This window comes from Choristoneura fumiferana, chromosome 20 (assembly GCF_025370935.1).
Source record: "Choristoneura fumiferana chromosome 20, NRCan_CFum_1, whole genome shotgun sequence".
Classification (NCBI taxonomy): Eukaryota; Metazoa; Arthropoda; class Insecta; order Lepidoptera; family Tortricidae; genus Choristoneura; species Choristoneura fumiferana.
In genome coordinates, this window is record NC_133491.1 from 16,472,752 (window position 1) to 16,487,681 (window position 14,930).

Sequence of the window (14,930 nt, forward strand, 5' to 3'; positions counted from 1 at the left end):
GGGGTTCGCTATTCGACGGTAGGGGGTTCGCGACAAGGTTTACGTGATGGTGGCTGCAAGACTGGCGAGATGATTAAGATTAGTTTTTGGTTTTATTTTTTATTTCAACTCCAAAGTTACTTATTTCTTGTTGCTTGTTTCAGTTTGTATTTTCGTTGGCAAGACGATTCTTACCTATATTTGTTATTTTTTACCATCATCATTATCATTAGGGTTGTAACGGAACTTCGCCTCCGTCTCCGTTACTGCGGAAATTCCGCATGAAATCGTATCTTCGCCTCCGCCTCAGCCTCCGCAATTTTTTTGTGGAGTTATTATAGCAAACTTTAACAGGGGTACGTGGAGCCATAAGTTTGAGGTGAAATTTGGTATACAAATAGTTTATATGCTCTTGTTTTCTACTATTCCATGTACCAAATAAACTGTCTTACCGTGCTCGATGGTGTTGCTTTGGTTGGACTTCAGCATGAGACGCAGCAACTTGGTCGCCTCGCTGCTGACGTTCTGTATGTTGATACGACGATGCTGGAGCTCCATCTAAAAAAAGTATTTTTGCTGACGGTACTTAGGTACTTGCATTGGCATTGCTCTCTATGCATGAACACAATTTCAAGTCAATTCAACCAGTAGAAGGGGGTGTAAATGAAAGTGTCAACTTTGAAGCAAATAACCAAGTGTCTATTTAGCGTCATGTACCTATGTCTTTATCTGTTCTATGTTTGTTTCTATGTTTGTTTTATGGCGTTAAATAAAAATGTATTTTCTTTCTTTCTTTCTAAAAATAAATGGCCAAGTGCGAGTCGAGTGTATGAATAAAAATCTACTATTAACATGTTTTTAAGCAAAATGTACGCAATGAAGGGTCATTTTATATTGGTTAGCTAGACCCTCCCCCTTGATTATCAATTTGATTTAATTTTTATTATTTGTTGTAGCGGCAATCGAAAGTTTGTAAGTGTGTTTGTTTGTTACTTCATCACGTCTAAACCGCTAAACCGATTTGGATGAAATTCGGTATACACATAGTTTGAGCCCCGGGGAAGGACGTAGGATAGTTTTTTATCACGGAAAATTGCATAGTTCCCGCGGGATAACGTTAATCAAACTGTACGACTAGTTAATATTATAATATAAGTAAGCAAGGGCGCCGATAGAGAATCGAAAAAATTGCCTTTAATTTTTGGCACCTTGAAGTTTTCGCTTGGTTCATAAGCTCTCGACTGTACATACCACAGATATAGATTACACTAGATTACGCAAATGCATCTACTTCGCGTGTCCGAACCCCGACAGACGTCGGGGTTGGCCCCATACAAAGACTGACCGCTAACTGACTAATCATGACTAGTGACTGACTCGAGCCCCACGGCGCGGGCGGGCGGCGCATTTGAATCGATTTTGCGCGGACATCGGGGAATTCACATCGCTAATTCGCTCTTGAGACGTCACAGTAGATATAAAAAAGTGACACGGTTGGTTTTCATACAGATTGAGGTGTTTGCGTTATCTAGTGTAATCTATATCTGTGGTACATACTTTTCCATCCTCTATACTTTTGCTAGCCTCTCCTCGCCCCCTAGATCATCAGGTGGCGACACCCTTGTTAGTAAGGTAGTAAGAATATTCACCTGTTTAAGCAGTATGTCGAGCATTAGTATGCAGCACGTCAGATTCTGCGGCCTGAGGAGATCTTCCTTCTCTTTTGTTTCCTTGTCGTTCATATCGGGGCATTCCGATGAATCTTTCATGAGAAAAAATATAAAGTCTTTTAGAATTAATTCGTAGTATAATAGCAGGTGGTTAGACTAGCCAAAACACACACACACACACACACACACACACACACACACACACACACGCACGCACGCACGTGTATTTCTCAAAACACACTAACACCAAGGACACACATTAACACTAAGGACGAGATCATAAACCATAAACTGCATAAAACATCCAAAATTTCTTGACGTCAGGAAAACGTCACGAAATCTTGTGAGGAAAAATCGTAATTTTGTAACTACCTACATCGTAACTTTCTATTGGATCCAACAACAAAGATTATCTGAATTTTTATCACCTCTATCAGCTTTTACTTGTATATATTTAAACACCAATATTACTTATTTTTTGAAATAGCGTCAGGAAACTTTTTTTTAATTTTATAAGTTTTTTTTAAACCATACTTATACTTATAATATTATAAATGCGAAAGTGTGTTTGTATGTTTGTGTGTTTGTCACCGTAACGAAGCGACGGATCGACGTGATATTTGGCATAGAGATAGTTTATGGGCCCGAGAGTGACATAGGCTACTTTTTATCCCGACAAAATGCACAGTTCCCGAGGGAACAGCGCGCGATAACCGAATACCACGCAGGCGTAGCCGCGGGCAAAAGCTAGTATTTAATAAGTGGACAACTGATAATGGAGAACTTTTTATGAAATAGTCACACACACATGTATACGCTCATTATACTATTAGTGCTTACCTGTAGGAGGTTTGAAGATCTTCTCCGGCAAGTTGATGACGCAGTGGCTGAACAGGTCAAACAGCTGCGGCAGCGGTATCTTGACCTCCAGAAGAGATATGGTCTGCGAAATAATTAAATATACAATCGAAAGATTCCGACGTTACTTTTACTGAATAAAAACAATTAATTTGTCCACCCCCGACCTATGATAAGGCTACGTCTTTGCAAAAAATTGTTTATGCAGCTTCTGCACCTAACACACACACAATACACAAATCCAACTACGGGTATCACCACCAGGACACTATGCTAATGCGTTTCGAACTCAACCAGAGTTCGTCTTCGGAGCAACACAACTGTTCAACATGCTACCAGATAGTTAATTATTTAAATAAACTATCAGAAATCCCACAATTTTAACTAGCTGTTGCCCGCGGCTTTACCCCCCTTTTTTATTTTGTTTCACACAATCCTTGCCCTGACAATAACGAACAAAAAAAAATCCAATTTGGTGACGTCATTCCAAAGTTATGCGCTTACGTAATGTATTTTAAAGAAAGATAATCAATTTATTCACAACACGAGACACAACAATAGTACTAAGTACAAATAGACAACACGAAGGATAGGTAGTATGCGTCATTGCGGTTGTGAATCGGACACTGGCTCAGCATAATGCTGAAGCGTTAATACCCCCAGCGCTGATTTACAGTCAGCATCGATGACCCTCGGACCGCTACAAAGATAGAAGAAAATAGAAGTTAAAAGAAGAAGATAGATAGATGGATTCGCTAGTGGCAATACCTGAAACCATTCCAGCACCGGCAACACAGTCTCCGGCGTGGGCTCACCAGAGACTTTCAGAACTGCAAAGTTGTACAGATTCCTCTCGTCCAGACCGAGCATGGCTCCGTCTGGCTCCAGGATCTTGGCCACGGGGACTTTCAGCTCGATCAGCTCCTGTCAACAACATGGTTTAAATTATACCCGCAGTCAATCAGAGCTCAAGAGGGGTATTACAAAAGCAAGTATGTTTATTAGGACCCTTACTAACTACTGTACCCGGCAATAAAGATTGCATATCGGTCTTCTGAAAATGATAGTTGGTTGTTTACGACGATTTCCGAACACTGGCGACCGTCCATCAATCATCGTATTTATTAAGTGACGTTTTATATTAAATAAATACGGCACCTTTATGGACTTAATTAGTTTACGTCAAATGAATGACATGTTAACTTCGGATATCTATAGAGAGCTGTTGCAACTACTAAAAAAAAATAGTTCCCTCTTTTTCCTAAAGATCATCATCATCATCATCATCCCAGCCTATATACGTCCCACTGCTGGGCACAGGCCTCCTCTTAGAACAAGAGGGCTTGGGCCATAGTTCCCACGCGGGCCCAGTGCGGATTGGGAACTTCACACACACCATTGAATTGCTTCGCAGGTTTGTGCAGGTTTCCATTGCATTTGAATTACATTTGAAATTTACCGCGAGCTTTGCGGTGAAGGAAAACATCGTGAGGTTTCCTAAAGATGCCATCGTACAATTTAAAGTCTTGGGGGGATTCAACAACTCCTTATTATATATTTTCATCTAAATGCGTCCGTACTCTATTGCACCTGTACAACGACTGACAAACTTCACATAAGTAGTGTGTGACAACGCTCTACGAAGCCGATATTAGCCGAGTCTCTTTCCAAAACTTATGTGCAATCTCTATGGCCGGGTACTGTAACCTTAAATTTGACAACTGTTGGGATACTCATGTCTGAACTTATACCCTAGTAGCTTTTGCCCGCAACTTTTCAATAATTCGTTTACCGCCATCGTGAGAACTACGCAACATTTCGAAGTAAAAAAACACCAAACTAGATCTAACTCTGTTCAGCGATTTAATAATAATAATATCATGGGACACTTGACACCAATTGACCTAGTTCCAAACTAAGCAAAGCTTGTACAACGGATAAACATACTTATATAGATAAATACATACTTAAATACATATTAAACATCCAAGACCCGAGAACAAACATTCGTATTATTCATACAAATATCTGCCCGGCCGGCAATCGAACCCGGGACCTCAAGCTTCGTAGTCAGGTTCTCTAACCACTTGGCCATCCGGTCGTCTAAAGTTAGTAAGTTAAGGCGTGAAGTTACTTTTATAACATAACGTAAGATCAACTTAACTCACCTTTTCTGGCACATCAGTGCATATGGCCTCCATCCAGGCCGGCATGATATAATCCCAAATAGACTGTGTGATAATGCCGTAAGGAATCAGGCAGTACAACCTGCAACGACAACGAAATGATTTTCATACTAACTCGTGTTTACAACATGCTTTATGAACGCGAAATAAATGAAATTGTGTTCCATTCTTAGAGTGAGCTTCCATTTGGACCAATCACAATAGATATACTAGATGTAATAAGAGATCAAAGCAGGACTAAGTTAGTGTGATCGACTAGTAGTGTGTCCAGCTGTTAATTCAGCATGTACAACTGGTAAGTCAGTGTTTATTCCCATGTACAACTAGTTAGTGTGTACAACTAGTAAATCAGTGTGTCCAGCTTTTAAGTTAGTGTGTACAACTGGTAAATCCGTGTCTGTTGCCATGTACAACTAGTATGTTAGTGTGTAATCTGTTAAATCAGTGTGTCCAGCTGTTAAGTCAGTGAGTGCAACTTGTAAATCCGTGTCTGTTTCCATGTACTGTACAACTAGTGCGTTAGTGTGTAATTTGTTAAATCAGTGTGTCCAGCTGTTAAGTTAGTGTGTACAACTGGTAAATCCGTGTCTGTTGCCATGTACAACTAGTATGTTAGTGTGTAATCTGTTAAATCAGTGTGTCCAGCTGTTAAGTCAGTGAGTGCAACTTGTAAATCCGTGTCTGTTTCCATGTACAACTAGTATGTTAGTGTGTAATCTGTTAAATCAGTGTGTCCAGCTGTTAAGTTAGTGTGTGCAAATGGTAAATCTGTGTCTGTTCCCGTGTACAACAGTACGTCTGCGTGTACGGTCACGATCGTGAGAAAGTCCTTTGAATTGTCATACAAAATAACGGATATTCGATCTTAAGTGGGTTCCAAATTAACGATCGTGACTGTACATCTGGTAAGTCAGTGTGTCCAGCTGTCAACTCACTGTGTACAACTGGTAAGTCAATCTTACCCATTAGAACAGCCTGAGAGCCTGACCTGTTCAATCCATCCTTGAGATGGTGTGTCTTTTAAGCCAGGCTGTCCCAGTGGCCCGCTTACCGCGTGTAGTGAGTCAGTGTTACCCATTAGAACCAACTGACCTATTGAGACCATCTTTGAGGTGATGCGTCTTAGAGGCCAGGTTGTCCCAGTGTCCCGCTTGGCGCGTGTAGTGCGGCGGGTGCGGCAACAAGCACGCCACGAGCACGCCGCGCCGTGTACCCGCGATGTCACGCAGCCACGGACACACGTGCTCGTTCTTTAGCTTTTCCACCATGTTTGCTGTTTCGCCTAAAGAAATTTTATACAAGTACAAACACATAATACAAATACAAGTAATTGTGTACAAGTGTAACCTTTTACAAGCGTTTCAACAGTCTCATTTTTGTGGACACTTTTCTGTAAAAATGGCCGAAGATTCTGATACAGTTTGTTTAGTTATCTCATGGAAATACAGGAACTCTAACAAATAATGGAAAACGACTTCAAAATCTACAGCCAATTCGTAAAAAATGTGACCAGAAAATAAGGCAGTTGAAAAGAATAATGACCAAAAAGGTCATTAATAAAGTAAAGATAAAGTTTTTAAATAGGGCAAGTAAAAATCAATCTTATGTCAATGTCATAGAGACTTTTGACATGGAAAACGTTCCTCACTTTAACTATAATACGAGATACAACAACAACTTACATAATACTCATACACATAACTTCACTTTGTATAAGCAATAAATAATTTATTTTATAATTAAAAATGACTATTTTCATGCAATATAATGATATACTAATTAAATGTACACTTATTTCTGTAACCTTTTTGTTTTTCCTTTTTGTACAATAAAGAGTATATACAAACAAACAAAGAAATGTTATACATTATGAAAATTTGGATTTTTTATTAGATAAAATATTGTTATGCCTCGTCGGACGCTGCCAGAGCTCACGAGACCCAGGCCAAGGTCCAGGACTTACCAGTGTAGGAGAAGTTGGTGACGTGGAACCAGTGGAACAGCACGGACAGGAGCCGGCCCAGGATCTCATCCGGGGTGTCCGGGTTCGGAGTACACAGACCCACCATCAGCCACACTCCGTATCTAAGTATAAAATAGTGGAAATAAGCTGTGTTTCCACCAGAGATGTACGAGGAAGTCTTGCGAGAAAAGTGTTTGTCATGAACCAATAGCAACGCTCCATTTACCTATCCTCGCTAAGCACAGCTCTTGTGGAAACAGCTCGGCGAAGTGAGGATAGGATCTTCATTTTTATTCTAATTTATTTATCCCAAAACTAAAAAAGGAAGTACAAAATACTTATATCTGAACAGCTCTGCCAGACTGCGTAGCAGTTTGTTGGCAGAAAGTGAAAATTTCTCATTCACTAAATGATGCCACATACCAACTACATATAACTATAATTACCACAATTATAATGTTTTATAAGTACCATACTCCATCCATCCCAACCGAATGTTGGACTTAACGGTAAAATTTGCACACGTTTTTAAATGAAACATTTTTGAAGCGTTTCTATTGGCTCATGACAAACACACGTCATCGTAACACATCCTCGCTCATCTCTCGTGGAAACGCGGCCTTAGACTAGAACAGCAATGTAGCAATGAGGGCTATCGCGTATGAATTCGCCGCTAGAGGCGCTAGTGTAGTGTGAGGTCTCCGAAATGTCAAATCTCATAGTTTTTGGGTGAGCAATACCTGAAATTAATTATGGCAAATATGCGTTCCGGGGCAATGAATGTCTGTGTTTTGAGACAGTTTTGTCTTTCGGAAACCTCCCTTTTTTCAGAACAAAACGGGGACTATGGAACACTGTGGCATGCTCGATATTTTTATGGTACGGTTTTAAGGTGTATTAAATATGATTTTAATCTAAACTTTGTTTTCACGCCCGTAATAACAGACTTTGAAAGCCATACTTAAAAACCTCACGCAACAGTGCGCCATCTAGTGAGACAAAAAACGATAGCCCTCATTAAAACCTTGGTACAGTCACCAGCATTAATATCTGCCACAGAAGCGTGCAAAAATATCTGACACGTCCTTCTGGCCCTAGAAATAGAGTCGTGTCAGATATTGATGCACGCTTGTTGTGTCAGATTTTGGTGCTGGTGACTACAGATGTAACTGTATGGTTACCTGCCCAGAAGCTGCCTGTCTTCAATAGATATAGGGTCAGGCAGGTCCACGCTCAGCGGAGGCTTAAGCTGCTCCGCGGAGCTGTCAGGGTCTTCCATGTTTATCGGCTTGGCTTCCTTCAGAAGACTGCAATGGAATAGTAGATTCTTCACTACTCTAAACATACTTAAATTCCGCGAGATTTCAAGGAACACCCATGGAAACTATCAAAAATTACATAGGGATCTTCATTTACATATGTAAGGAAAGAACACTGGTGAAAATTTTCATTTATCTACACTTACCGGTTTGTGTTGTAGGATTTTATCCGACGGGAAAAAATGAAATTAATGAATAGCAATAAAATATATGAACTTAAGAACAAAAGAAAGAAAGAAAATATTTAATTGCCAACAGTACAAACAATACAAGACAACAATATAAACAATACAAGATAAAATAGTACAACATACAGCACAGATCATATAAAAAGAGTATTTAAAAAAATAGAACTTTGCAAGTAGCCTGTCCTGCGGCAAAAAGAGCAAATTCAGCTAATGCTGTGCTTACGCGGAAGCTGCCAGCGCCGGTTTTCAGTCTGCCCCTGTTGACACATGCTGGAATATCGTCTATAGCGGGTTGGATGGCGGACAAAAGACGGAAACTTAACGAGCGTAATGAATGAAATAAAATAATTCAACGAAACAAACGAAGTGAACAAAATCAGCGAAATGAATGACTATATGGAATGAACGGATTGAAATAAATGATCTAGTTATATCCCTATAAAGGTATCCTATGTGTTATTCTTAACTGTTTGTCCACCTTCGCCACAGCTCTGGTTACCTGATGATGGCTTCCACCAGGTTAGTCTGCATGTCGGAGTCCATGTGCCAGGCGCCCGGCAGCCGCGTGTGCACCACGTGGTCGCCTCCGCGCCGGCTGTTGTGCCGGTTGCCGTGGCACTGTTGGCAGTATCTGACGGCAAGACAAATTAGCGTCTTTAAAAAAATAACAAAAAAACGTGGAAAAGATTTGTCTTCAGGTTTCTGTTCTCCGCTGGAGGACTTTTCACCCCCAAAAGTTACCTGGTCTTCGAGTAATATAGCCTGCCCATTGCCACTTCAAGTTGGGCATTCTTCGAGCTATATGTCGGCGACTTTAGTTCTTCGACGTATTTCCGTATTTCGAATCATAAAGAAAATGTCTAAGTCATATTTCAGCTTTCTAGTTCCAAAGGTTTAGGCTAGATGATAATGAATCAGCCAGGACTATATTCTTGTTCATGCAATAGTAAAGACACTATAGGGAAGGCTTATGATGATGATGATGATGAAGACACGTACCTAATAGGATGCATGCCGTTGTAATTTGCGCATTCATTGGAAAAGCAAATAGAGTATGCGGACTTGTCAGTGGAACGACAGTTCTGAAACAATTAAAGGATTAATTAATTATAATTAACCTAAGGATTATAATAATTGGGTTCTTTCGTGGGCAATTTTTGTATAATAATAATATAATAATTTAACGTTTATTTCAGGCTCTAGTCCCATGCACTTCATGTTAGTTACAGTCTTATAATGATAATGTTAATAGTTTAATTAATAGCGATTGAATTACATTTTATCAAAAAAATAGGATGCCAGAGTTCTAAAATTATAAATAATACAATAATAATAATAAATAATTTAATAAAATAATTTTGTATCGATCCGTGATTGACACTTAATTAAAAAATTAGGATAGTGCGTTTACACATATTATGATTGAAAAATATCCCAGAAGGTCGATTTAGTGTTATATTATGTCGAGCCAACTTTGCCTAATCGTTATTTGGACATAAAAGTGACTCGTAATTAAAAAAAACTAAGACAGTGCCTTTATAAATACCTAATAAAGTATTTTATGAATGAAAAATATAGCAGAAGGTCGATTTGTTGCTAAATTATGTTGAGCCAACTTTGCCTAATTGTGTTTTGCAAAAAGTCACAAACTAAAGAAATAAAATAAGCCTATTCCGGACAAAGTTTGTTTGAACATTTTATATTTCTGTGGCAAGAAATTAAAAATACGTACCTTGTTCTCGCAAACCATGGACACTTGCTGTTGCGGGTGTAAGATGTCAAGGAAATTCTGGTTCGGATGTTCCCTGAAAAATAGTCGACCATTTAATTACAATTTTTTTCTCAAAACAACATTATAAAGCCGGAAGTCGTCCACTGCTGAACAAAGAGGAAAGGGGGACCTCAGAAAGCCACAATAAACGTTAACTTGTTACATCCGGTTGCTCGCGATATCGTCAGCCTAGTGGGAGACCTGCCAACGCTACGTCTTCCGCCTTTTTACAAAACTTTTATTTAGCTTGCCGTGTTAATCCGTAAAATATCTTTGTATGTATGTATGTATGTATGTAAACTATTTATTGTACAAAAGAAAATTAACAAAACATTACTACACAAACATAAAAACAAAAAACAAAGTAATAAACATTATTACTTTGGTTATGTGGGTCAGAATTTTTGTACCTTTTTCATCTCAGTGTCCCTCCCCCTGTCCCTCTCGCTCTCCCTCTCTATATTTAATTACTCATATGTATATAACAGTGGCAATTATATTAAAAATAAATAAATAAATAAATATCATGGGACACTTGACACCAATTGACCTAGTCCCAAACTAAGCAAAGCTTGTACAATGGATACTAGGCAACGGATAAACATACTTATATAGATAAATACATACTTAAATACATATTAAACATCCAAGACTGACCTGTGTATTTCGTTGGCGCATTCAATACACAGATAGAGCGGCGGCGGGCTATCACTGGCGAAGGTTACACTGATGCAGTGGTCGAGACACACCTTAGCTGCCTCCGCGGTGCCGTTGCTTGGGCACATGTCACGCTGACACGCGAACGGGACCAGGTCATCTGCAACAGTAACGCTGGTCTTTACCCGCAGCATCTCGCGTCTCTCGCCATTAGAACGGCTGCGTTCAGCATACCGCGTAAGGCTGTGTTGCAAAACAGGGTCACAGTATATACTCGTATATAAGCTAAAGCAGTAGGGAAGCTACGAACAAATCGATCGAAACGAACACACTCACACAGACGCGCGCTAATTGTAATTGGTCATAATCATAGATAGCCACTCATGAACATAATCAACACCAAGTGCGCTCCTTATGCGTTACTCGTATCTAGGTACCCCCTGAAGACTAAGGGGCTGTTTCAACATCCATTGATTAGCGTTAACCGACGGTTAAATGTGATGCCGTCTCCGTCTATTCGAACAAAACAAATAGAGACGGCATCACACCTAACCGCCAGTTAACACTAATCAATGGATGGTGAAACAGCCTCTAAGTCTACTTAACTAATGTATTACGTCCATGACCAGCCAGTCTTGGCCCGCACGAATTTACATTAAGTGCAGTGTGGCCCTTGAGTCAAAAAGTTTGAAGATTCCTGGCTAAAAGCAACCAAATCATCCACGTATACTTACTAGAAAACTTGCAGAGCAGTCCTTTTCTGTCGAACAGCTTGGCGTCGAAAGGGGGCCAGTAGTAGAACAGAAGCTTAGCGGCGGACACGCGGGCACCCCACGTGCCGTACGCTATTACACATAGCACGTCCTTCACCACAGAACTCTTGCGCGACATCAGGCATTCCAACAGCTGGCAATGGTGGGCTGGGGATAATGATATCTCGAAAATACAAACTGAAATATAATAGATGCATAGAAAAACCAGAAAAATAAGACCAGCGCTGGGAATCTCACCCAGGTCCCCGGCATTCAGTGCCACGTGCTATACCACTACACCACCAATGGACAGTGATACAGACACGAATTTCTCCTATGCACCACATATCTCAGCTTGTTTGTTTTCTTATTTAGTCACTTAAGCAGCGACACTAGCGACATCTATGCTGTAGCCCTCATCGAGAAACTTTCAGCACCCCATTGGAACTAACCGCTCACCCGGACAAGAGATGTCGTTATTAAGCAATCAAATTAAGATTATTTTTTTTTGCAATCGTTTTGTATTTTTTATTTTATTTCAATTCCAAATTTTTCTTAATAATGATATATGTTGTAACAAGTGGAAATTTCTGGTTCTTTCCATGTAGAAAAAAAACCGGCCAAGAGCGTGTCGGACACGCCCGAAATAGGGTTCCGTAGCCATTACGAAAAAATAAAGTAATATTTTTCTAAGGATTTCGTATTTTATACGGAATCTTCCATAGTTTAGGTATATTTTATACACTAGGCTGCTATTTGCCCTTAAACTACTAATAATTCTCAAGCAAACTTAGCCGTTATAGTTTTCCTTGAAAGTTTGATATACTTACTACCATCATGAATTTTTTCAAATTTTTCCACCCTCTGGTTTAGATTTTAATGAAAATTTGCACTTTAAAGTTGAATATTTCGCAAAAAATCACTGAATCGAAAAAACGTCTTAGCAAACCCCTAATGGTTTTAAAAGACCTATCCAACGATACCCCACACTATAGGGTTGGATGAGAAAAAAAATCACCCCCACTTTACGTCTATGGGAGGTACCCTAAAAATTTTCTTTTCAATTTTTTATTGTACCATTTTGTCGGCATAGTTAACATATATATTCGTGCAAAATTACAGCTTTCTAGCATTGATAGTCCCTGAGCAAAGCCAAAACACCAAAAGACAAACAGACAGACAGACATGGCGAAACTATAAGGGTTCCGTTTTTGCCATTTTGGCTCCGGAACCCTAAAAATCAGAGATGAATAAGGCAGTACCGACAGCAGCAGAAGTAGATGAGCAGTTGAAGTGATGTTTTTCACTGTTGCTGTTGCGACAAGCGTTTGTGTAGGTATAAAGGGGTAGCAGTTACCAGGGTTATTGGAGTGCTGGAACACCATCATGATAATGGCGGCAACGGACTGCGACGCCTGGCTCTCCTCCTCCTGCCCGGAGTACCGACGGGCTGTTGAAAACAACATCGTTTTCAACTTGAAAATACAAACTGAAATATAGATGCACAGAAAAACCAGAAAAATAAGACTATCACTGGGAATCGAACCCAGGTCCTCGGTATTCCGTACCGCGTGCTATACCGCTACACCACTGATGGTCAACGGTACAGACACGAATTTCCCCTATGCACCTCATATCTCAGCTTGTTTGTTTCTTATGTTAGCCACTTAAGCAGTGACGCTAGCGACATCTATACCGTAGCCCTCATCGAGAAACTTTTTTCGGCACTCCATTGGAACTAACCGCTCACCCGGACAAGAGATGTCGTTACTAAGCAATCAAATTAAGATTGGTTTTTTGGAATCTTTTTGTATTTTTCATTTCAATTCCAAATTTTTACTTTTACGGTCATCCCGTAAAACCTAAATTGAAAATACAAACTGAAATGTAGATCGCTTTCAACATTAAATATTCATCATCGAAAACTGCATGAAACACAAATTTTCTTTTAGATAACTTAAATTGATAAAAAAAAACTGGAAAACAAAACGAATAACGTTAAAATCATCAATCTGTTGATTAATAAGGAAGGTATGAACGAATGAAGTTTGCATTCCACCTCTTTCTAAAACATTTTAAATTTAGTATGAACTTTCTATATTCGTATCATATGACGTCAAAGTACCTACAGTCGAAGAAACTGAATTTCTTACCAGGGTGGACCTTTATGCTACTGATGTCATATTGTAATTATCTGCCAAAAAAAAATCATAGCGAGATTATTGGGTGACGGATAATACCGACATGGAAATACCGACTCGATTTTTTGTGTACACGCCCATACAAACTCATGTCAAACTGACATAAGTTTCTGTGCGTGTACACAAAAAATCGGGTCGGTATTATCCGGGCCGGTAAATAGTGTCACCCGAGATTACTATTTTTTTTAATTAATAGCTTACACTCTGCTGCTCTGCTGTTTTGGCAAGACATATTTTGCCAATGTCGAATTGCGAAATTGATTATGAAAATTACCGTCCTAGTACGCGATTCAGTTTCCTCGTCTATGCATGTCTGATGTCGAGTGTTGAGCCAGCCATCAGAGTGCAGCAGGTGGTAGGACCTTGTGCAAGGTCCGCCCGGATTGCTACCACCATCTTGCTCGCTAATCCTGCCGTGAAGCAGCAGTGCTTGCACTGTTGTGTTTCAGCGTGGAGAGTAAGACAGCCGGTGAAATTACTGGCACGTGCGTTATCCCATCTTAGGCCTCTAGGTTGGCAACGCATCTGCAATACCCCTGGTTTTTTTATATATATAAGAGGGGGCAAACGAGCAGACGGGTCACCTGATGGAGAGCGATCACCGTCGCCCATGGACACCCGCAACACGAGGGGAATCGCAGGTGCGTTGCCGACCCTTTTAGGAATTGGTGCCCTGGTGCTAAAGAGAATAAAAAAACAGTTACTCACTGATAGTGAACGGCAGTATGTAGTAGCACAGCAGATGCAATATGTCCTGGTGCAGAGACACCGGCAGCACGGCCACGCAGTACGCCACCAGGTACGGCAGGTTGTCGATCATATCGTACTCCAAGAATGGGAGTAGGCAGCCCAAGCATTGTAGAACTGCTTGCCCGAATGCTGCAATAAATAATGTACAGATGTAGTGAATAATGTTTTTCCATCGTCTTCTGTCGGATAAGTTCGTATTTACGAGTACCTTGCTTCCTCAATTGACAAGATTTCATATTTCTAAGACTATAATTTGATTCGTTCTCTGTATTCTGTTTGGAAAGAGAAAAACGCTGATTATTTTAAAATTTCGCTACAACTAATAATTCATTTATTACATTTTTTTTAAGATGTGCTTATTCTCAAAGGGCATAACTCCAAAACTACGACACAATAGATCCATTACTTTTGTCTAGTCTCTTAAAAAAAAGATCACGTAAATCTGACGTAGGTAGACGTTGCATAGAGACGTTGTCAAAATTATGACGGCTCCTTTTTCTGGTGACAAAGGCAAAGCAAACATATCTATTCTGTCGTAGTGTTGGAAAATTCAGCCATATTTTTTCAATTTTTTTTTTAATATGGAGAAATCAATTATAATAAATATTTTCCCATGTTCAGGAGGCAAAACTCTTT

The 14,930-nt window shown here is 39.8% G+C and overlaps 1 protein-coding gene across 1 annotated transcript in view; it reads right to left on the minus strand.

Moving 5' to 3' along the window:
• Positions 1-14,930, minus strand: part of LOC141439280 (protein unc-79 homolog) — a gene marked incomplete at its 3' end in the record, with an annotated part of 41,693 nt that overhangs the window by 18,170 nt on the left and 8,593 nt on the right. Inside the window, 15 exon segments of the mRNA XM_074103536.1 lie at positions 432-537; positions 1,629-1,741; positions 2,490-2,592; positions 3,276-3,431; positions 4,676-4,775; positions 5,786-5,975; positions 6,657-6,778; positions 7,838-7,963; positions 8,663-8,794; positions 9,163-9,245; positions 9,896-9,968; positions 10,592-10,751; positions 11,326-11,511; positions 12,701-12,793; positions 14,253-14,423. Coding sequence (XP_073959637.1) covers positions 432-537; positions 1,629-1,741; positions 2,490-2,592; positions 3,276-3,431; positions 4,676-4,775; positions 5,786-5,975; positions 6,657-6,778; positions 7,838-7,963; positions 8,663-8,794; positions 9,163-9,245; positions 9,896-9,968; positions 10,592-10,751; positions 11,326-11,511; positions 12,701-12,793; positions 14,253-14,423 — 1,914 coding nt within the window.